Consider the following 22314-nt stretch of genomic DNA (forward strand, 5'->3'; position numbering starts at 1 on the left):
ACCAGAATATCCAATAAAGAGACTCCATCACATTCCATATATATTGGAAGTTTATCGATTAAAATAGCATCTCTTTTCAAAGATCACATCAGAATAACTTTTAAACTAATCCAAACTGTTTTTCAAGCATTTATGCCCTCCTGAGGTTTCCTAAACCTGTCTACAAACACCCAGGAATATGTAGAAGTTCATGTTCCTGTGATTTGGTAATTTGGCCTGCATAGGTTCATGAATTTGAGGTTTATGAACATGCACCTCAAATCCATAGCCAAGATATGGATTTGAGGAGAGAAAGAAAGAACATGTTGCAGATGTTGACCAAAAAGAAAAGAGAGATCTGGTTTAGCCAGCCATACTTCTGACACCAACCATGCAGTTGATTGGAACCTTTCATTTATACCTTATTTAAAAGAACTTTATTCCAGACCTCTGAAGGAATCTATTGCAGTCATCCATTTGCATGAATCACTGAATTAAAAACCAAGGACTGGTGCTAAGTGATAAAGAAATCTCTCGTTAAATCTTTCAACATTAGAGATCTAAATTTTGCCAACAATCTCCTATCACTAGTTGCAGACAGGTAATGCATGCCACGTGTTTTTGCATTTACTATCTTGCCTATTTGCATTTTAATGGTTTTTCAGCATTTAATCAACTTTCTGACCTTTGTATTTATATTTGTTTTGATGTGTCTAGCCCTAAAGAAGCCACCAGTTCTCTTTTAGGTGGTGAAACTAGTCGGTGTAATTTATTTAGGTAACAATTAATAAATTCCTGTATTCTATTTACATTAAGCATTTCATAAATGCTTAATGTGTTTATGGACAGAATCCCAGTATTACCCCTTCGTGAGGTAATATCTCAGGTATTTTCTCAGTTTCCATACCCATAGTTTTGGCTATTGTGTGTGTTAGAATAATAGTTTATTACAAGTGCAACATGTCAGGTAGAATGATCATGACTTATAGTATTTTAGTATCATCACAGGAAAAACACCCCGTTGAATAGATACATGGATAAGAAAGACTGAAGCAAGCCTACTGTCCTAAATGAAACTACTTAAGGAGCATAGCTAGATGTTCTTGGCCATTGGGTGAAGGTTTGAGTATAAATGTCCCCCAAATATGTGGTAGTTATTAACTTATGCAGCCAAATTTGTTGAAGTTGGGCTAGTTATTAGAAGCAGCCTTTCATAAGGGAGTGTTGCAAATATATATTGCTCTTTTAAGAAAACTTTTCTCATTGTCCTGTAAGTATCCATAGCATATAGGAACATGGGTACTGCATAACACTAGAACTCTGTTTCTACCACTATGGCCCTCCACTCTCATTGATCTTGCTGTGGATACTCATCCAAGTCATGGACGCTCATCATAAATTCTTAGACATTTTTGTAGGAATAGTATCTACTCTGAAGAACTTTCCAGCTTTAATCATTATCATGACTGTCATAAACATCATTATGAAAATCTTCCAAAAATAGAAATCTCGACAATCAAAAATTTAGCTCAGAATGATTTCAAACTGTATTAACTCAATGTATATTTATGTTTTTCTGTTGTGTTACAGTAGGTTTTATTCTTAAGTTCAAGATAGTGACAAAAAAATTTTAGAGATCAAATAAGGTTAGGCTTTCACTGGGCAGTAAAAGTTATTCACACCTAAACATTTAGGCAGTATTGCCAGATTCACCAAAGCCCCACTTATGGGAAAAAAGTCACCACAGAATGCGGGATTTATTTGGCTGGGAGAGGCTGTGTGTTGTGCATCACATTCGTATTAGTAATCCAATGGACATTTAATTTTTAAAATTTTTGAATCATATGTAGAGTGTTTCAAATGTACAAATCACTATGATTCACTGAAAGCATGGCTGTGTTTTGGTAATATATTCCACATTCATAACAAGTACAATGAAGTACATAATGTTAGATATATGGTAATCTATATATGTCATGCATTAATTATGGTAAGATTGTGATGATCTTTTTAATTCTTCTGACCAGTTTGGAGATATATCACCATCTAATTCCTGTTATATACCCTTAAGGATGTACAGGATACAATACCACATGATTTGTTAACATTATTACTAGTTTCCTGGCAGCAATTTTCTTTCAAATGAATTTACTTGTCAAGATTCCAATATTGTCAGATACATTGCCTTTCATGCACATTTCAGCATAAATCCACCTGTATTTTGGTCTTTTTCTTGCCATCCTAGCATAACACACTTGTTTTATTATTTTCCTCTCTCCCATTCTGTTTAAATGACCATACTACTTCATATTAGCTTTGCTCATGTATTCTTAAAAGCTAATCTCTTGAAGCTTCCTCATTTTTTTCTGATACCTTCATTTTTAATGATTCTGGCATTGATGCCATCTGTTAATTTTCCTCAGAACTTGCGTATCTGAAGTTTGTAGTCGTCAGTCATCTGTTTTATTTCTGGTCCCACTTTCAAATCCATAAATTAATACTAATTTTCAAATTTTGTTTAATGCTAGTTTACTATTCTGACGAATTTCTGGCTTATTATGTATAAACTTATTCAACTAATTCCCCATCATACCAGTACATGTTATTCTGTTATGTATTTCTGAATTTTGTTTGCCAATCTTCACTAAAAATTTTGCCTAAATAGCTCAAATATTTTACTTCATCTACAAACGAGTCAAGTTGTGTTTCATGTTCTGCCTGTTTTCATACTAGGTGTAACAGTTAAATTCACAGAATGCACGCGTAAAAACTATATGTTACTTATCCTTTCTTTTAAGCTTACACGGTGATCCGAATGCATTTTTCAAAATTATGGAGACAACTACCATGTTTGAATAAAAACTTTAGTTTAATATAACTAAAATCCACATTCGACGTTTCGACCTTTATGTCAGGGTCATCTTCTGGAGCATACAACTATACACAGAAAACAAGCTACACTACATTCAAACTGGTTTGTTAAAGATACTGACCAACTGCTACAACAATTGTTGGCCTGACCTCTGGTGAGAAAAAAAAAATGTATATAGATAGATACTTGTTGTTGCGCCCAATGTATTTCTACAACCAACAGATAACACTAATAATAGGACTCTAGCATTGATGTATAATTTTTTTTTTTTTCTCACCAGAGGTCAGGCCAACAATTGTTGTAGCGGTTGGTCAGTATCTTTAACAAACCAGTTTGAATGTACTGTAGCTTGTTTTCTGTGTATAGTTGTATGCTCCAGAAGATGACCTTGACATAAAGGTCGAAACGTCGAATGTAGATTTTAGTTATATTAAACTAAAGTTTTTATTCAAACACGATAGTTGTCTCCATAATTTTCAAAAATGCAAAAATGTATATGTTACTTACCTTTAGATTAGTGGCTGCTGTCACCTTTAAAGTAATCCTCTTGTGCAGTAATGTATTTAGATGATCCTGCCATTGTTTGGGAACTCATCTTCTGAAATTCTTTTTAATACTTGTAGATAGTTTTTTCACTTGGTAACAAATTAAATTAAACTACCATGAAATTATATTCCTGTTTAATCCTTTCTCCACATGTGAGTAAACAAAGTCTATCTTCATGACTAGGTTGATGACTTCACATCAGTTGCCTTAGTTATCCCATGATACAAAGCCACACACATTCTTTTGGAATGTGTGTGGCTTTGTATCATGGGATAACTACCCAGACCAGTTGCCAACCTTATTGAGGTCTAATCAGAGGGAGTTAGACTCAGAAGAGAGAGATACCAAGGTTAAATTAATGCAGGTCGTATATTTCCCATATAATTGATGCAAAGTCATCAGTTGTATATACAAGTAACCTAATCATGAAGATACTTCATGCACAAACTTGGATGAAACAAGAATATAATTTCATGGCAGGATTAATTTAATTTGTAACCAAGTGAAAATCTTTTCACATCTCTCTCTCTTTCATCCAGATAAGTTCAATATTAAGGCGATACACCTTTTTACTATTTTTATATGGGAAACATATGACTTCTGCATTAATTTAACTGTTTGCACTAAGTGTGGTCAATCGACCGTGAGATGCGGTGATTTATTCATTCAATCCAATACCCTGGGAGTGTAATGGATGGCAATGCTGTAGCCAATGAAGTTTTAACTGAGGCTCGGCTATTGCTGTTACCCTCCTGCCATGATCAGAGCTTTAATTGCTCAATAACACCTTATCCCTACACTGTCCTCTACAGATAACGGGGAAGATGAAAAGCATTCTTGCTTCGCCCCTTTAAGCCAGTCCTTATAAGGACTATAAGGACTGTTTGCACTGTTAGCCTAGTAGCTATGTGTTTCGTAACCATATGCCTGGGGAAAGGAGTGTCCTAGGTTTGATTCCCATCATAGACGTGAGGAGCTTAAGGATCTTTCTCAGCCTTAGCTATGTTAGCCAGTCTTGGGCATGGGCAGTAGGGTCCCCCCCCCCAGTTTATCTAGGGTTTTTCATCCCGCAAGCAGGCAAACCGGCCCCGTGAACACACACAGGCTACATGGATATAGTACTTACTCCCTCATTTGGAGGACTCAACCAGTCCTAAGGGGACAGTCAAGGAATAGGAGAACCCCATACGAATAAAAAAAAAAAAAAAATTAATTTAACTTTGGTATATTTTCTGGATTTGGGTTTCCTGGGGGAGTAGAGAGGCCTGCTCAGTGGCAGGATTTTGCCTGTCACTGAGTGGAGCCCCTGCTGAGTTTCCTCTCCTGAAGCCATTCGGGTTAGGAGTGATGAGTTTAGTAGTGATCCTTTAGGGTTACTTAGTGAGATTTGGAGTGATCTTGTAGATTACTCAGTTTTTGGAGAGGGTATCCCAAATATGTCTGAAAGGATGTGCTTTTCATTATAGGATACTAAGACAACTGATATTAAGTCATTGGCCTCTATATACAAGTAGCCTAGATGTGAAGCTACTTTGCTTGCAAATACACTTGGATAAAGGAGTAAACAAGAATATAATTTCTTGGCAAGTTTAATTTCTTTTTAGTACTGTCACCACATGACATTGGATGTCAGAAAATCTGGATCATAGATGCATTCTTCACATTTGAGAGTGGCCAAAAGTACAAAGGCCTAAGTTTGGTGAATGTGGACTGTTTGAATTTTGTCATTGGTTTTTTTTAGCCAGAAACTTGTGAGCAGCTATTGCATCATCTGCAAGTGCATTGTCATAATAGATGATCTAATTGTTCAACCAAAATCAGGTCTCTTCTTGTGAACAGCTTCGCATTATTTTGACAGCACATCTAAATAACAATGTTTGTTCACTTGATCTGTAATTGTGACACCTTTCTTGGTCTGGTGAAGATGTTTTCCATGGAATACTTTGCAGTTTGGTTTCATGGTCATACTGAAAACACAGTTTTATCACCAGTAATAACTATGAGACACGGCCAATTAATTGTGAAGAAAGATCAGAACAAACAACTGGCTGCCACTTTTGATCTTTACTCAAAATTAGCAGAAAACATTTGCAGAAATTTTTCCTCATTCCAAATCCTCTGTCAGAATTTTCCTCACTATAAATTTAATTCTTCTGCCATTAACCTTTCACTTAATCATCTTTCACACTGAACTAATTACCACACTCTTTTCACATACTTGATGAGTGTGGTTGCTCAATTCTTTCGTGGTCTCTCACATCTTCCTGTTTCTCTGTAAACTTCTTATGCCACTCAGATACACCAGACTTTTTTATGCCGTAATCACCATAAAACACTCTTAACATGTCTAGAGTTTGCGAACTTTTGCCTGTCCTCACACAAAACTTAATATTAAGGCATTGTTCATTTTTCCACTGAAAGCAATAAACACACACTTGTTGACACTTTCACAGCTTGCCAACTATTGCTTAATTGTTTTGATATGACTCAAGGCAATAGTAGAAGCATATCCAAACATGCACAGTCATGTGGTTCTGCCTGACTCTTCATATATCCGATAATAAAAGGCCATTTTGAGAATTTGTCACACCTTGTAACTTTTTTTAATTAGGTTTAATGCCACTTTCTTTCATAATGTGATCCATACAGATGCTGAATGATAGTGGAGATAGTGTACATATCTTGTCTTGCATGTGACTTGCCATTAAACCATCTCTTCCTGTATATCAGTCCTTCAATTTTAACTACTAACATACAACTAAGTCTAGCACACGCACACACACACACACACACACATCTGTATATAATGTCTCACACCATATGATTGTGTTTTAACGTTTTTCTCTCTTGGCATCTTACCTTATCAAATGCCTTTTCTACAATAATTAAATGCAGATCTTTTTTATGTTTCAATGATTTCTCAACTATCCTTCTTAAAATGAAAATCCGATCTTGACAATCCCTAACTGACATAAACACAGCTTGTGCTCTCCCTCATGCTTCCCTCACATTTTTATTGCCCTTTTACAACTATGCTTTCATGAATTTTAGTAACGAAATTCCTCTATAATTCTCACATTCATCTTTATTTCACTTTTTATAGATGGTTAATATGAAAATGTAAATCTGCTGTTTAGCTGTATTTTTAGAAAAGTCGTTTAAAAAAAAAGCTTCTATTGTAAACATCAATTAAAAATGTAATATTTTATTCTTTTTAATTGTATCTATTTGGTAATGTGTAAATTAAAAAAAAAATGGCAGGTACAGTCTGTAATAATTTTGATAATAATATTTATTGATATCAGAAAGGAGGGGACATGCATCAGAATTTCTGTTCCTATAACTTCACAACTTGACAAGGAGAATAAATGTTCTAAAAATTTCTCACTTCTTGCAGTTAGAGAACTGCATTCTTGTTGACAACAACATGAGTACTTTTGTTTTCACCATTACTTTACTTTGTGATAGGAGTGCTCTTGCATTGATGATTAGAAACAGAATGCAGTAATAGTTCTGAAAGAAGGTGAAAATTTTGGTGAGAAATAGAGTATAAGGGAAGGTTGTTTTTTGTGTTTGTTTTTTTAAGTCAAAGTAGGTAAGATCATTAAAAGAGAAGCAAACCCATGGTACAAATGTACTATAGGTTTACAAAAAAAAAAAACTTTCATCATAGGCGGAAGAAACATTTAAAAAAAAAAAAAAAGGTTTTTTTTTTTTTTTTTTCAAATTAACAGATAATTTTTTTTAAATGAACCCTAAATGTAGATAAAGCTCTTAAAATAGTATTATACAGTTTTCTTGAAGTAATGGGCAATTTATCAAACATTGAGTAATGTTGTTTTTATTCTGGTTGGAATGCTTTAAACAAGGGAGAATATGGAGACAAAAATGCACATATTGGAGTAATTGCTTTACTTATAATTATGAAAATAGCACTGAATGTTTCAATCTCTGTATGAAGGTCATCATCAGGAAAACATACATATGCACACACGCAAGCTATGATGCTACACAAAAGTAAGATAGATGTAAATTCTTTGTTAATCATTTACCTTAGCCTGGTGAAAAAAATAAATAAAATAATAATAAATAAAAATAATATACATAAATATTACTTAATTAACAAAAAGAAGCAAATAGTAGGATTTTTTTTTTTTTTTCAGCAGAGATCAGGTAAGCAATTAACAGAGCATTTAGATTTATATTACCTTTGTGTAGTGTCATGTAGCTTGTGTCCTGTGCATATGTATGTTTTCCTGATGATGACCTTGATACAGAGGTCAAAACATCGAGTGTTATTTTCAGTAAAGTAAAGTAATTACTCCAACACGTGCATTTTTGTCTCTGTAATTTTATCAGTGAATGCTGACCACCGTGTAACCTTAAAAGAAAGGGAGAATATAAATTTCCTTATACTTAAGAATGTCGGCTGAGTGGTTAGCATATCTGCTCTCCAGCCAAAAGGTTGCGGGTTCGAATCCCACCGAGGGCATGGATGTTTGTGATTATCTGTAAAAATACGAGTGGTGGTGGGCGGTAGATGGCATCAGTGTAGATAATGATGGCATTGGTAGTTGCAGTTCGTTGTAGTTGGTGGAGATGGAGAGTTGTAGAGAAGGTGCCCTCCCTCAATGAGTGAACTCCCTGGAGGTGTCATGTAATAATAATAATTTCCAGAAGAAAATGAATTTTAAAATTTTCTTAGTACTGTTTCCTAAGAAAAAAAAGAACTTTCTTCAGAAAGGAATCTGCAGCTTCAGGAAACAGATAGGATCTTGATAATATGCATGCTTTTTTTTTTTTTTCTGCATGCATATTATGTGCATGTCAGGTCTAAAGAAGTTAACTAAGTTTTTGGTTCTTATAACTTGTGATTTTAAAGAGTGAAAATTGAAATTAGTTTCGTAAGATAAATTTGACCTGAAAAGTGTTAAGCTGAATTGCATATAGCACTTGGGAGAGAAAAAAACATTTTACACACATTGTCATATTCATGCATGTCACAGTTGCACTAAGAATGTTTGTAAATAAATATATTAGTTTGAATTACCTTGATTCTCACTCATTTTCTTTAGTTTGACTTTTTAGGTAAGGTTGTGTTACAACCTCATTTGTATTACTGTGCACAGATCTGGTGATGCGGATACAGTTGAGAGTATGAAAAGGAGAGAGTAAACGATGATATTGGGAATGTGCAAGTGCTTATGAGGAGAGACAGAGAATGCAGATGTTAGCAAATAAGAGAAAGAAGGTGATATGATAGAGACCTACAAACTTCCAAAAGTATCATGCAGGATACTAGTAGGTGGAATTTTCATTTTATAGAGGATTGGGAGAGAATAAGAAGGTAGCCATGGAAGTTGAGAATGAATGCAGTCAAGAAAGGGATTGGAGCTAGATTTTTCTCTGATAGAGCAGTGTGTGTGTGTGACTGGAATGGCTTATTTTTAGAGTTTGAGAGTGCAAGTAGTGGGAATGGATTCAAGAGAAGGCATGATGTGGTGTGAGTGATAAATGCCCTGGATATGGATACACAACAGACTCTACCTGTGACAACTTATCCATAAGGGCTGCATTGAATGCAGCTCCAGAGTTGAGTGTACTAGCCAGTACTACTCGCTAGTATATTCAATGCTGGAGCTGCATCAATGCAGCCCTTATGTATGAGCTGCCACTGGACTCTACTCCAATCATCTGGAATTCTTTGTTAGAACATGGTGTTAATGGCTAGTCAGTCTTTGTCAATCAAGAATAATAATTTTATTATTGCAAATATTTTGGCCAGAAATTAATAGGCCATCAGCATAATCCTAAGGTGAAGCTAGAACAAAGAACTTTAGCCCTATATACAAAGCTGATCACTTGCTAGATGCTACCATATAGGTGATTACAAAATAAAATGAGATTGCAATTAAAGTCGAAATAAAATTAAAATAATTAACTTTAATAAAATTATTCTTTATTCTTGTGATATGTGTCTGATAATCATTATTACATTGCAAGTGCCATTAAAAACTCATTATTGTCAGCTTTGTTCTTTTTGCCAAATTTCCCCCAAACAATTCTATGTGTATGATATTCATTCCCTACTTTGTGCCTTCTCTCATCTCATCTCATCTTCTTTATACCCTCTTTTACCTTGCGGTGTCGAGGGTCCATTGATCATCGGACCTCAATCCGTTTACAGGATAAGGTGGTCAGCCCTATACCCCGGTATATCCTATGGCCTATAGTGTTAAGTTCTCAAGGCCAGTTTGTCTGCTTTGCGGGATGAAAAACCTCAGAATAAACTGGGGGAAAAACCCTGCTGTCCATGCCCAAGACTGGCTAACTTGGCTATGGCTGAGGAAGATCCTTCAGCTCCTCACGTCACTGACGGGAATCGAACCTAGGACACTCCTTCTGCAGGCATATGGTTGCGAAGCGCATAACCACTAGGCTAACCGTGCGGACTTTGTGCCTTCTCTAATTGCTCAAATTCTACTTTGCTGGTAGAACCAAAGAAGTAGAACACTTATTTGTGCTTGTGAACCCATAAATAAATCTATTCAGTTTCCCCATTTGAACTTTGTTCATATCACTTGCAAAACATTATCATTTAGGAAGTTTATCTCATTTTGTGTTGAATAATAGAGCTACCCCTTTCTTTTTCTGATCATTATTGCCTGAATATAGCATCTTCTAGTTATTAATTTAGCTGTATCTCACCTATTTTAACCTTCATCTCTCTTTTTCATTTAAAAAAAAAATAGTTATCACTTCTGAATCTCTTTTGCTATTACTAAATTAGCCTTTTAAGCTGATTCCAGAAACCACCTACCATTTTTAGGGACGTTTTTGCAGTTAAAAATTGACAAAAGTAATAAGTCTTTTTTTCTGGACAGAACTTAATTGCATTTAGGAACTCTTCTAAAATTTGTTAAGCCATCTCAGATTTTGTCTTAAATTTTAAACCTGGTTTTACTCCATTTCCCAAGTAAGCAAACAGAAGTTTGCGCCTGCAAGTGATGCAAGACTTGCTGATCCTACAGGTAGTGCAAGACCAAGGCAACTCGTGGTAAAGGTGGCATAAGCTCTGATCACTAATCTTAATATTTACCCTTAATACCAAAACACATCTCCAAGAAGGGGATGCATGATGTTTTGTATTAAAGGCAAGGGGCCACTACCCAGATCGGTTTCGACCTTTATTGAGGTCTCGTCAGTGGGAGCTAGGCTAGAAATATCAAGATTTAGTAATACAGAGCTTATAAGTATTTTACCAGAACAAGTTGCCATAAGGTGTTTTAACCTTATTAAATAAAAATCCCTGGAGGAGATATAAATGTAGAAAGTATTTTACCTTGGGTATAGTAAATGTTAAAACTACCAAGCAATTTTAAACCTGGTTTTACTCCATTTCCCAAGTAAGCAAACAGAAGTTTGCGCCTGCAAGTGATGCAAGACTAGCTAATCCTACAGGTAGTGCAAGACCAAGGCAACTCGTGGTAAAGGCGGCATAAGCTCTGATCAATAATCTTAATATTTACCCTTAATGCCAAAACAGTAAAACCAGGTTTAAAATTGTTTGGTAGTTTTAACATTTACTATACCCAAGGTAAAATACTTTCTACATTTATATCTCCTCCAGAGATTTTTATTTAATAAGGTTAAAACACCTTATGGCAACTTGTTCTGGTAAAATACTTATAAGCTCTGTATTACTAAATCTTGATATTTCTAGCCTAGCTCCCACTGACGAGACCTCAATAAAGGTCGAAACCGGTCTGGTAGTGACCCCCTGCCTTTAATACAAAACATCATGCATCCCCTTCTTGGAGATGTGTTTTGGCATTAAGGGTAAATATTAAGATTAGTGATCAGAGCTTATGCCACCTTTACCACGAGTTGCCTTGGTCTTGCACTACCTGTAGGATCAGCTAGTCTTGCATCACTTGCAGGCGTAAACTTCTGTTTGCTTATTTGTCTTAAATTGGTCTGTTCACTGGCAAAATTACTCATTGTTTTGAACAATTCCAAATTGTTAATAACGAGAGCATCTGCTGGCTGCAGTGTGTAAAATAAAAATGGCTTAGCATTCAATTGTTGCAAAATGCACCCGTTTCTGGTTATCATCTCAGATCATTTCTATACTTATTGTTTTACAGATCATCTGTGTTTGTCTGAGTGATATATAAAAATATCAGTAATATGCATTAGTAAATATGTAGTTGCATCTCAGACACAGCTGTAGCACCATAGCTATAATTTAAGGAGAAAAGAGGAGAATTTTGTATGTTGTTATTATTACTAATCATAGGCAAGGCCGGTTCGAGAGTATCTGATGCCCCTTAGCAAAGAAAATTTAGGTTCCCCCCCATACATTGTCTATATATATATATATATATATATATATATATATATATTGTCATACTCACACAAGCACACATACACATGTGGATATATCTAAAAATATCAGAACATTAACAAATTTATTAATCCAAACCAATACATTTGTATACATATATGGAAAAAAAAAAAAAAAATCAGCTAATGCCTTTAATACATATATGATTACTCCTAAAATCTGTACAGCAAGAAAATTATTACATCTTAAATACAAAAATTATGAAAAATTTATCTCTCGGCTTTTGTTTTGGCAAAGTTTTGAATTAATTCGTCTATATTGATTGTAGATGCAATTTCATGCTCTATAGATATTATTACTAGACCAGTTGAAAGTTTATTTTTCACTTGGTTAGGCTATAATAAATTTAGTTTAATCCTTTATCCAAGTGTGAACAAACAAAGGACTGGGGAACTCGTAGCAAAGGTGGACCAAGCTAACATCACTCCTATCAGTATCTCCCATAATGCAAAACATATCTCCTTGCAGATATGTATAATTTTATGCATTAAGGGAAGGGCCATTACCCAGATTAGTTTCAACCTTTATTGAGGTCTCTTCAGTGGGAGTCAGGCCCAGAAGTGGAGATACCAGGCAGAAGCAATAGCGAGGTCATCTTTACCTGTACTACCTTACCCCAGTCCTGAAGATATTTTCAGGCGCAAACTTTGTTTGCTCGCACTTGGATAAAGGATTAAACTAAATTTATTATAGTCTAACCAAATGAAAAATAAACTTTCAACATCTTTCTCTAAATCCAGAGTAATTTAATAAAAAGGTGGCACACCTTTTGGCATCTCCTATAGGTAAAGATGACCTCACCATTGCTTCTGCCTGGTATCTCCACTTCTGGGCCTGGCTCCCACTGAAGAGACCTCAATAAAAGTTGAAACTAGTCTGGGTAGCCCTTCCCTTAATGCATAACATTATACATATCCACAAGGAGATGTGTTTTGCATTATGGGAGATACTGAGATAGGAGTGATGTTAGTTGGTCCACCTTTGTTACGAGTTGCTCGGTGTTGTACTGCCTTACCTCAGTCCTGAAGATATTTTCAGGCGCAAACTTTGTTTTCTCACACTTGGATAAAGGATTAAACTAAATTTATTATACTAGACCAGTGAGTCGTTCCTGAGCCATCATAGAGCGAGTGTAAGTTTTAATTCCGAGAAACTCGGAAAGAAAAATCCGAAAATAATGTAGGATCATCAGCGAGTACCAGGACGGCTTGACTCATTTTTATTTTTATTTTTTTTTTTTTAATTTTTACTAAAGTTCGCCTAATGATAAAACTGGCCCTGATCATAGGAAGGAATAAGCTTGCTCTATTAGGAGTTATAATTTTTATAGATGCTGCAATGAGAATTTAGGTGCAGTAATTTACCATTTATCTGAACACATCAGGTATGCAATTTGCCATTCTGATAATTAAAGGTTGGAGAATAGAAGTACGATTATGTGGTGCTTTACCAGAAGTCAATTAATTATGAAGGGTCAGATAAATAGTTTACTGTATATAAAATCTTAGACATTGTTATAGCCAGTATGACAAAGAAAATATCATTAGCTTTATTTGGGAAACTTTCCTGTTCTGACTGCTGACAGATGAACCGATAATAATAATTATTTTTTAACTTATTACTGCAGACTGTAAATGAGTTTAATCAAATATTTTATGTCTGGAGATGTAAAATATATCAAGTATGTTTTGAAACTAAAAAATAAAACTAAACTTTTGACTGATCTCCTGATGAATACCTAGGACAAAAAGAATTGTTGGAGATGACTACAGATGAATAACTAAGAATTTTTATAAATTTTATTAGCTTATTTAGGTGTAGCGGAGTGCGGCAGGGTAGTAGGTGATGCAAGCGCAAGTGATCCTACTGAAAGTTTTATAAAGATGAGTAAGGTTGAGTAAATTGTTTCCATCATATGTAGTGAGTATGGTGATATTGAAACTATTTTGTGCAAAATGGAAGTCTCCCACGGGAAGTCTAATGGTTCCATGGAAATCTAGAAATAAAAGTGACACTACATTATATTTCATTAGAGAGATGCCCTGCATTTTGAAGAAGACCTGTATTTGATTGTGACTATAAAAAGAAATAAAAATATGAATCATTGTGCCATTTGGTTTTATAAATGCAGTGGATTTGATGCTATTAAATGGTCGAGATTGAATTGTGGAAAGTCTTCATTTGGCTATAAATTAAACTTGCCAAGAAATTCTTGTTTAATCCATTATCCTATGGCATTCATCATATATATATATATATATATATATATATGGGAATAAATTTTTAACTTGGGTATATTGTATATTAGGATAACCAAGCAATTTTATATGCTTGGTTATTTTAGCTCCTAATCCCAAGTATGCAAACAATTAAGTTTGCGCCTGAAACAAAGTTCAAGTCTAAAGATGGTACAACACCAGGGCAACTCATTGTAAAGGTGGCTAAAGCTTTGATCACTATTCTTAGTATTTTCCCATAATGTAAAGCACATCTCACTAGAAGATGTATACTGCAATGCATTATGGGTGGGGTCACTAATGCATTGCAGTATACATCTTCTAGTGAGATGTGCTTTACATTATGGGAAAATACTAAGAATAGTGATCAAAGCTTTAGCCACCTTTACAATGAGTTGCCCTGGTGTTGTACCATCTTTAGACTTGAACTTTGTTTCAGGCGCAAACTTAATTGTTTGCATACTTGGGATTAGGAGCTAAAATAACCAAGCATATAAAATTGCTTGGTTATCCTAATATACAATATACCCAAGTTAAAAATTTATTCCCATCAATATCTCCTCCAGAGATTTTTATTAAAACTTAATACACCTTGTTGCAACTTATATAGGTAAAGTTGATAAGGCTTTGTATTACTAAAACCTTGGTATTTAGGGTCTAGCTACTCACTGAGGAGACCTCAAAAAAGGTCGAAACCGGTCTGGGTAGTGACCCCACCCATAATGCATTGCAGTATACATCTTCTAGTGAGATGTGCTTTACATTATGGGAAAATACTAAGAATAGTGATCAAAGCTTTAGCCACCTTTACAATGAGTTGCCCTGGTGTTGTACCATCTTTAGACTTGAACTTTGTTTCAGGCGCAAACTTAATTGTTTGCATACTTGGGATTAGGAGCTAAAATAACCAAGCATATAAAATTGCTTGGTTATCCTAATATATATATATATATATATATATGCACAAACACACACACACACATAAATGAATGCCATATGTTTATTATACAAATTTTCAAATTGGACATACTATTACTAAATTCTGTATTATCTCCCTATTTATTTATATGTGTGAAAAGATTACAGGTTATATTGAAACCCAAAATTTCACCTTACTTTTTCCACTTTCCATCTCAACAGTGATTCTTTATTCTCACTGGCATAACACTAAGCTCTGTTTGCAAATGCTTTACTTTATTTGATACTATAAGGACAGGTCAAACTAAGAAACGTAATATTGAAGTACAGTATATAATGTACTCTGTTTTATTGTACACTTCAAATCATGTATAGTCACATAACAGTATAGATGTAGATATAACTTCACATTAGGTACACAAAAAATAAGAAAGAAAGAAAAGAGTTAAGTCAAGATCTAAATTGAGGAATGAGAAATTAAAAGAGCATCAGGTAATTTCAGTTTTCATTTTTACAGACATTTTTAAATACACAAAGGAGATACCACCTTCCCCTTAAAGAAGGGGGGGGGGAACTTGTCCTTCAGTGGAATAAGGATAACCTTGTGAACTTCATTTACTAGATGTTATCTTTGATAATATCAAGATTTCCAACAAACAAGTCAGATTTCTCTTCACCTTAAAATGCTGTCACATATTTTTTGGTGATTCACCAACAGCCTTTCTAAAAATGCTGATATTATCCAGAAGAAAGCAATATGGTTAACTGATGACTCCTCCTGACATGTTGAACAATTTTTCATAGATATTCTGTTTCTACCTCTTCTGTATTTTATTGCACAATGCTCTGAGCTGGCCACACACATTCTTCTTTTGTGAACATGAACAGCAGCTGTCAGTTTCTTTATTATCCAGCTTCAAACCTGAAAACAGACTCCTCTTTTGTTCCTTTTATTATTATTTTATTTATTTTATTTTTTTTTGTAACAATGCTCTCTATGCTGTCCCATCCTATTTTCCCTTGCATGTTAAGCACAGTAACTCTCATGGTCATTCTGCATGCTGTCTGTCCCAGAAATTACACCATCCAGTTGTTCAAGAAACAATGTTTACCATCAGCTGAACTGTCCTTTTATTTTAACCTCTATCTTCACCTGACACTATTGCTAGGATTTGCCACTTTTTGTATACGAGGCAGGCAAAAGTTACTTTACCGATAACACTTTTTGATAACAAAAATTCTTTGTTCTGAAATTAATCGGCATACAGCTTCTGCCATATTTCTCATCATCTGAAATTACAAAATAATAATAATTACACATTTATAAACAAAATTGAAAAGAAATTAAAAACCATAATTCTTTATTCTATTCTATTATATTCTTTATAGTCTATTTATATAGAAATGGAGGGATGCAACGTTTTTTGAGATAGGAAAGGCAAGAAGAGAAGGATCTGATGATGATAGCTGGGGAATTATGTCTATGCAAGATTGTGATACAAGGAGAAAAAAAGTAGCAGTGATTTTGAATTAGTATGGTGTGAAGTGGAGGTTGATAGAATTGAGATATTTGGTGGGGTTTGGCTACTGGCCAGGGAATGGTTAAGGTGGAGAAAAAGAAAAGAAATGTATAGGCAGCTCGGCTTAGTGAGAAAGCAAAGGGTGATCATTATGAGTGATTTCAACTATGGCAAAATTGAATGAAGCTATGTTATGTAATTTATTATTTTTCATTCACATTTAACATTGCTTATTAAATATTAATCATGGTTTATATAAAATTGTTTATTATTCCTTAATTAAGAATTACTAATTAAATATTTATTCAAAACTTGACCTATTATTAGTTTATAAAATAATAATATGTTTAGAATTTTGTATAACTAAATATATGTGGTGTAACGTAAAGTGTTAATTTATATTTAACTGTATACGTAATCAAAAAGTTAAAGAAGTAGCTTAAATATTCTGTTGTTTTTATTTGTGAAATATTTAATGTTATGTAATCACTCATGAATAATATTAGACCATACATTACATTAGCGAAATGTTTACGTGCAGTCTGTTGTCATGGAGACGCACGCGTAAACAACCACGAGTGGAATAGAGCGTGGCCTTCGAACGTAAGGTGGGAGTGAAGGTCAGATAGATAGATATATAGAGAAGAGGGAAGGTCATAGATAAAAGTATAGAGAAGAATTATTATTAAGAGTGAGGAGAGAGTTTTGCGGAACCAAGATTATATAATCCTCAGGGCAGAGATTTATGAGTATAGTGTTCGGAAGTGAACCTATGAGTAGTGAAACATAAAGTTTAATGTTATAAGCGAAAACTGCTGTTGTTATGAAGAAAGGTTGATGCCGTAATCAGATAAAAGGAAACTGGACAGTCAATGCGAAAATTCTGATTAGTTCCAGTTAATCTGGATTACGATTAAATTCTATGTTGCCCTAGGAAAAGGTTATATTGGTTACTTGGAGAAAAGTGAACAGGAAAAGATATTAGTACCTGATTACCGTTGTTTGGAATAGTGAAGTGCGACTTACAGTAATACAGTTTAAACTATGGAGAATATTTGTTATGTGTGTTCCGCTAATGTTAATTAAGTTAATTCATAAGTGCTCTCTCAATAATTTATGTATTGAAGAATTTGTCTGGTAAGAGTAGTTGTATAAGTTTCTCTATTCTAGCATTAACTGTAATATACCTCCGATGCTCAAGGTCCGGGAATATATTTGCTTGGAATATAGCTTACGTAGTTTATTGCCTGCTGTGAATATAAACATTGAGCTGATAGATTTGTGAAGACTGAATAAGATGTGAAATTGTTATATTAACTTGAGATAAGAAGATTTGTGTTTTTGAGACTGTGAATAGTATATTAAAGTTAGAACATTGAATTAGCATCAGTGACCTAAGAAGAAGTGTTAAGTTAATTGTATAGTTCCATTTTAAAATAGAGTTCTTGTATTTGTTAACCATATCATATATTAAATGTTTTATTTTGTTGATCTAAATATTGTGTTTGCCTGAATTCCTTATTATTGCACCGTTCATAAATATTCGAATCTTGCGGGAACCCCAAGTAAAAATGATAATAGATGATTCGGCCTAATGAGATGACTGTTGACTTAATTTAGAACTGATCCTACTATTTATATAGACTAATCTAAGAATAGGGTGGCGCAGTATAAATATAAATTTCCCTACTTTTGGATCGGTGATCATTTCGTAATTAGTTGTATTACTCATAAAAGTGACTTGAAACTAGATAGATTTAGAACACGACAGAAAAGAGTCGTCAATACAGATGGCGCAGTCGACAGGATGTGATTTAATAGGTAGGAATTAAATTTAACAACTATAAGATAAGAAATTGAATTTAAGTTTAGTGATAATAATTGTAGAATTACTCCCTGAAATTTTAGAAAGTGAAATAATTAAATCACAGTGAACTGGTTATAATTTGGACTCAGGCAAAGATAAAAGTTAATTTTAAAGTAGAAAGATTGAATTAATTGAGATAGTAATTTATTAATCACTATGGCTGTCACATCAAGCTCTGAAATGAATGACAGTGAATTCTTTCGTACGGTAAACCCGCAACAGGTTTTTCCCCAATATTCAGGTGAAGAATCAGATGATGTACTATTTTTCTTTACCTATGTTGAAAAACTTAGAGAAATTGCAGGTTGGACTGATTTTCAATTACTAGTTCTGATTAGAAGTAAATTGGTAGGTAAAGCAAAAACATTTTTGCATTCTTCTCCAATACTTCGAGAAACTTTTGAGTATTCCAAATTTAAAGACACCTTATTGTCTCAATTTTGTAAACTTAGAAGTGTAGGTCCTAACTTATGGAAATTGCAGAAAATTGTTCAAAAGGATAAAGAGACTGTTACTGATTTTCACAATCGGTTATTAACATTGGCCAACAGTTTGAATGTTACTGGTGAAGATAAACCTCACTTAGATTGGGCTGTGTTCCAACAACTTAGACAAGGTGTTAGGCAAGAATTAAGAGAAACAGCCTACAAGAAGAAAATTTCTACTTTAGAAGAGTGTCTCAAAAGTGTAAAGGAAAAAGAACAAATACTAGGTGACCTTTATCCCTCAACTAATGCAAGTCTTGTGAATGTCGTGAATAAAACTGATAGTTCATTCAACCAATCAGAAATAGAAAAGAGAAGTAAAGTTGAAAAGGAAAAAGCAAAGAATACTGGAGAAAATTCGAGTAGTGTAAACTACGTGACAGAGAGTAAAGAGCAATTGGACAGGAAACTGATGACAGAAGTAAAAACTTTAATTCATCAGGAAGTGAATAAGTTAAATCAGCCTATAATGGATAGTCTTAATGAAGTTGTGAGACAGTTATCAGCTATTACTCTGAAATCTCAAGAAAATCAAAATCCCACTACAAATAAAATTGATGAGATGATCAAACATCAAGTTGAACAACAAAGTCAACCTATTTTAAGTTGTCTAGATAAGGTAATGCGAGGATTAAATGATGTTAGACAACAAATGTCTGCTGTTCCTCAATCCAAGACAGAGATAAAGCAAAGAAATCCTCTTAGGTGTTACAATTGCAACAAAGTTGGACATTATGCCAGGAACTGCTTCCATAACAAAGAAAATTACTATAACAACAGATGGAATTCAAAATTTGGATATGTGAACCACAGAAGAAATAATGGAATTCAGAAACACCAGGCACCTAATGAAAGAATGATGACAGTTAGAGGAGAAATCCTGGGTTCTAAATGTGACATCTTATTAGATACAGGATGCAATGCCTCTACCATCAGGATGGATTATTTCCTAACATTAAAAAACAAACTGTGGAAGAGCACTGCCAAGCTGAGACAACCTGTAAGGATTACTTCTCTCTCAGACTCAAACTTTGTGGCATATGAAAAGCTTCGAGCAAGAATATACCTGCCAGAATTTGGACTGTACGTGTGGCAAGACCTACTTGTTGTCCCCACTACTTCCAATCTAAGTTCTCACATTATCTTGGGAACAAACTTCTTAGCAAGATATAAATTTTCTTGTGACTTTTCTAAGGAGGAAATAACCCTGATGAACAAAAGGAGATGTACTAGAAGAAATGAAATTTATAATTATGATAAGTCTAAGTATCAAACAAAACAGCTTAGATTGCCACTTGAATCAGGACCATCTACTGAAGAAAAATCAGCTGTGAATCAATCATCTAATAGAGATAGTGGTGATAACTCTTATGTACATATTCAATCTGATACTCCTCTTCTTACTGATGAACAAAAAGTAGTAGTGACAAAGCCCAAATCAGAACTTACCACTGATAGTAAACTAAAGGTTGAAGTCAATTTTGGTAAAATGTCTAATCTATATCGTAGAACAAACCGCCAGGTTGTGAGACAACAAAGACTTAATTCTAATAATGGAGAACGTGAATTTATTTCAAAGAAGAGAATCCTATACTACAAACTTGAAAGACATGCAGAAAGTGATAATAATAGTAATAAGAGAATTGATGATAAAGTAAAAGAGAATAAAGGCACAAAACATAATAAAGAACCAAGTTTCAGTAAAACTGGCTATTACTTGAAAAATCGAAAAGGAAATATGTAATCCAGTTTTTTTTTAAAGGAGCCTAGTGTAAAAAGAAAAATTTTTCTTATAATAAAAATTTTTCAAAGAAAGGGTGAGCCTATGTTAAATTGTGAATGAAGCTATGTTATGTAATTTATTATTTTTCATTCACATTTAACATTGCTTATTAAATATTAATCATGGTTTATATAAAATTGTTTATTATTCCTTAATTAAGAATTACTAATTAAATATTTATTCAAAACTTGACCTATTATTAGTTTATAAAATAATAATATGTTTAGAATTTTGTATAACTAAATATATGTGGTGTAACGTAAAGTGTTAATTTATATTTAACTGTATACGTAATCAAAAAGTTAAAGAAGTAGCTTAAATATTCTGTTGTTTTTATTTGTGAAATATTTAATGTTATGTAATCACTCATGAATAATATTAGACCATACATTACATTAGCGAAATGTTTACGTGCAGTCTGTTGTCATGGAGACGCACGCGTAAACAACCACGAGTGGAGTAGAGCGTGGCCTTCGAACGTAAGGTGGGAGTGAAGGTCAGATAGATAGATATATAGAGAAGAGGTAAGGTCATAGATAAAAGTATAGAGAAGAATTATTATTAAGAGTGAGGAGAGAGTTTTGCGGAACCAAGATTATATAATCCTCAGGGCAGAGATTTATGAGTATAGTGTTCGGAAGTGAACCTATAAGTAGTGAAACATAAAGTTTAATGTTATAAGCGAAAACTGCTGTTGTTATGAAGAAAGGTTGATGCCGTAATCAGATAAAAGGAAACTGGACAGTCAATGCGAAAATTCTGATTAGTTCCAGTTAATCTGGATTACGATTAAATTCTATGTTGCCCTAGGAAAAGGTTATATTGGTTACTTGGAGAAAAGTGAACAGGAAAAGATATTAGTACCTGATTACCGTTGTTTGGAATAGTGAAGTGCGACTTACAGTAATACAGTTTAAACTATGGAGAATATTTGTTATGTGTGTTCCGCTAATGTTAATTAAGTTAATTCATAAGTGCTCTCTCAATAATTTATGTATTGAAGAATTTGTCTGGTAAGAGTAGTTGTATAAGTTTCTCTATTCTAGCATTAACTGTAATATACCTCCGATGCTCAAGGTCCGGGAATATATTTGCTTGGAATATAGCTTACGTAGTTTATTGCCTGCTGTGAATATAAACATTGAGCTGATAGATTTGTGAAGACTGAATAAGATGTGAAATTGTTATATTAACTTGAGATAAGAAGATTTGTGTTTTTGAGACTGTGAATAGTATATTAAAGTTAGAACATTGAATTAGCATCAGTGACCTAAGAAGAAGTGTTAAGTTAATTGTATAGTTCCATTTTAAAATAGAGTTCTTGTATTTGTTAACCATATCATATATTAAATGTTTTATTTTGTTGATCTAAATATTGTGTTTGCCTGAATTCCTTATTATTGCACCGTTCATAAATATTCGAATCTTGCGGGAACCCCAAGTAAAAATGATAATAGATGATTCGGCCTAATGAGATGACTGTTGACTTAATTTAGAACTGATCCTACTATTTATATAGACTAATCTAAGAATAGGGTGGCGCAGTATAAATATAAATTTCCCTACTTTTGGATCGGTGATCATTTCGTAATTAGTTGTATTACTCATAAAAGTGACTTGAAACTAGATAGATTTAGAACACGACAGAAAAGAGTCGTCACGACAGTATGGTGTGAAGTGGAGGTTGATAGAATTGAGAT

At 33.8% G+C, this 22314-nt stretch overlaps 2 protein-coding genes across 4 annotated transcripts in view; one reads left to right on the forward strand and one right to left on the reverse strand.

Moving 5' to 3' along the window:
- The window catches only part of Cog2 (conserved oligomeric Golgi complex subunit 2), a 437003-nt gene that overhangs the window by 409666 nt on the left and 5023 nt on the right, over nt 1-22314 (forward strand). The gene's annotated exons all lie outside the window — the stretch shown is intronic.
- The window catches only part of Saysd1 (SAYSVFN motif domain containing 1), an 80710-nt gene continuing 73754 nt past the window's right edge, over nt 15359-22314 (reverse strand). Inside the window, exon 3 of the mRNA XM_090399146.1 lies at nt 15359-16249. Coding sequence (XP_090255272.1) covers nt 16246-16249 — 4 coding nt within the window. The 3' untranslated portion in view covers nt 15359-16245. The remainder of the gene's footprint in view (nt 16250-22314) is intronic.

Source organism: Typopeltis vanoorti, chromosome 10 (assembly GCF_054136105.1).
Source record: "Typopeltis vanoorti isolate ZY-2024b chromosome 10, IOZ_Tvanoo_1.0, whole genome shotgun sequence".
NCBI classification, from domain to species: Eukaryota; Metazoa; Arthropoda; class Arachnida; order Uropygi; family Thelyphonidae; genus Typopeltis; species Typopeltis vanoorti.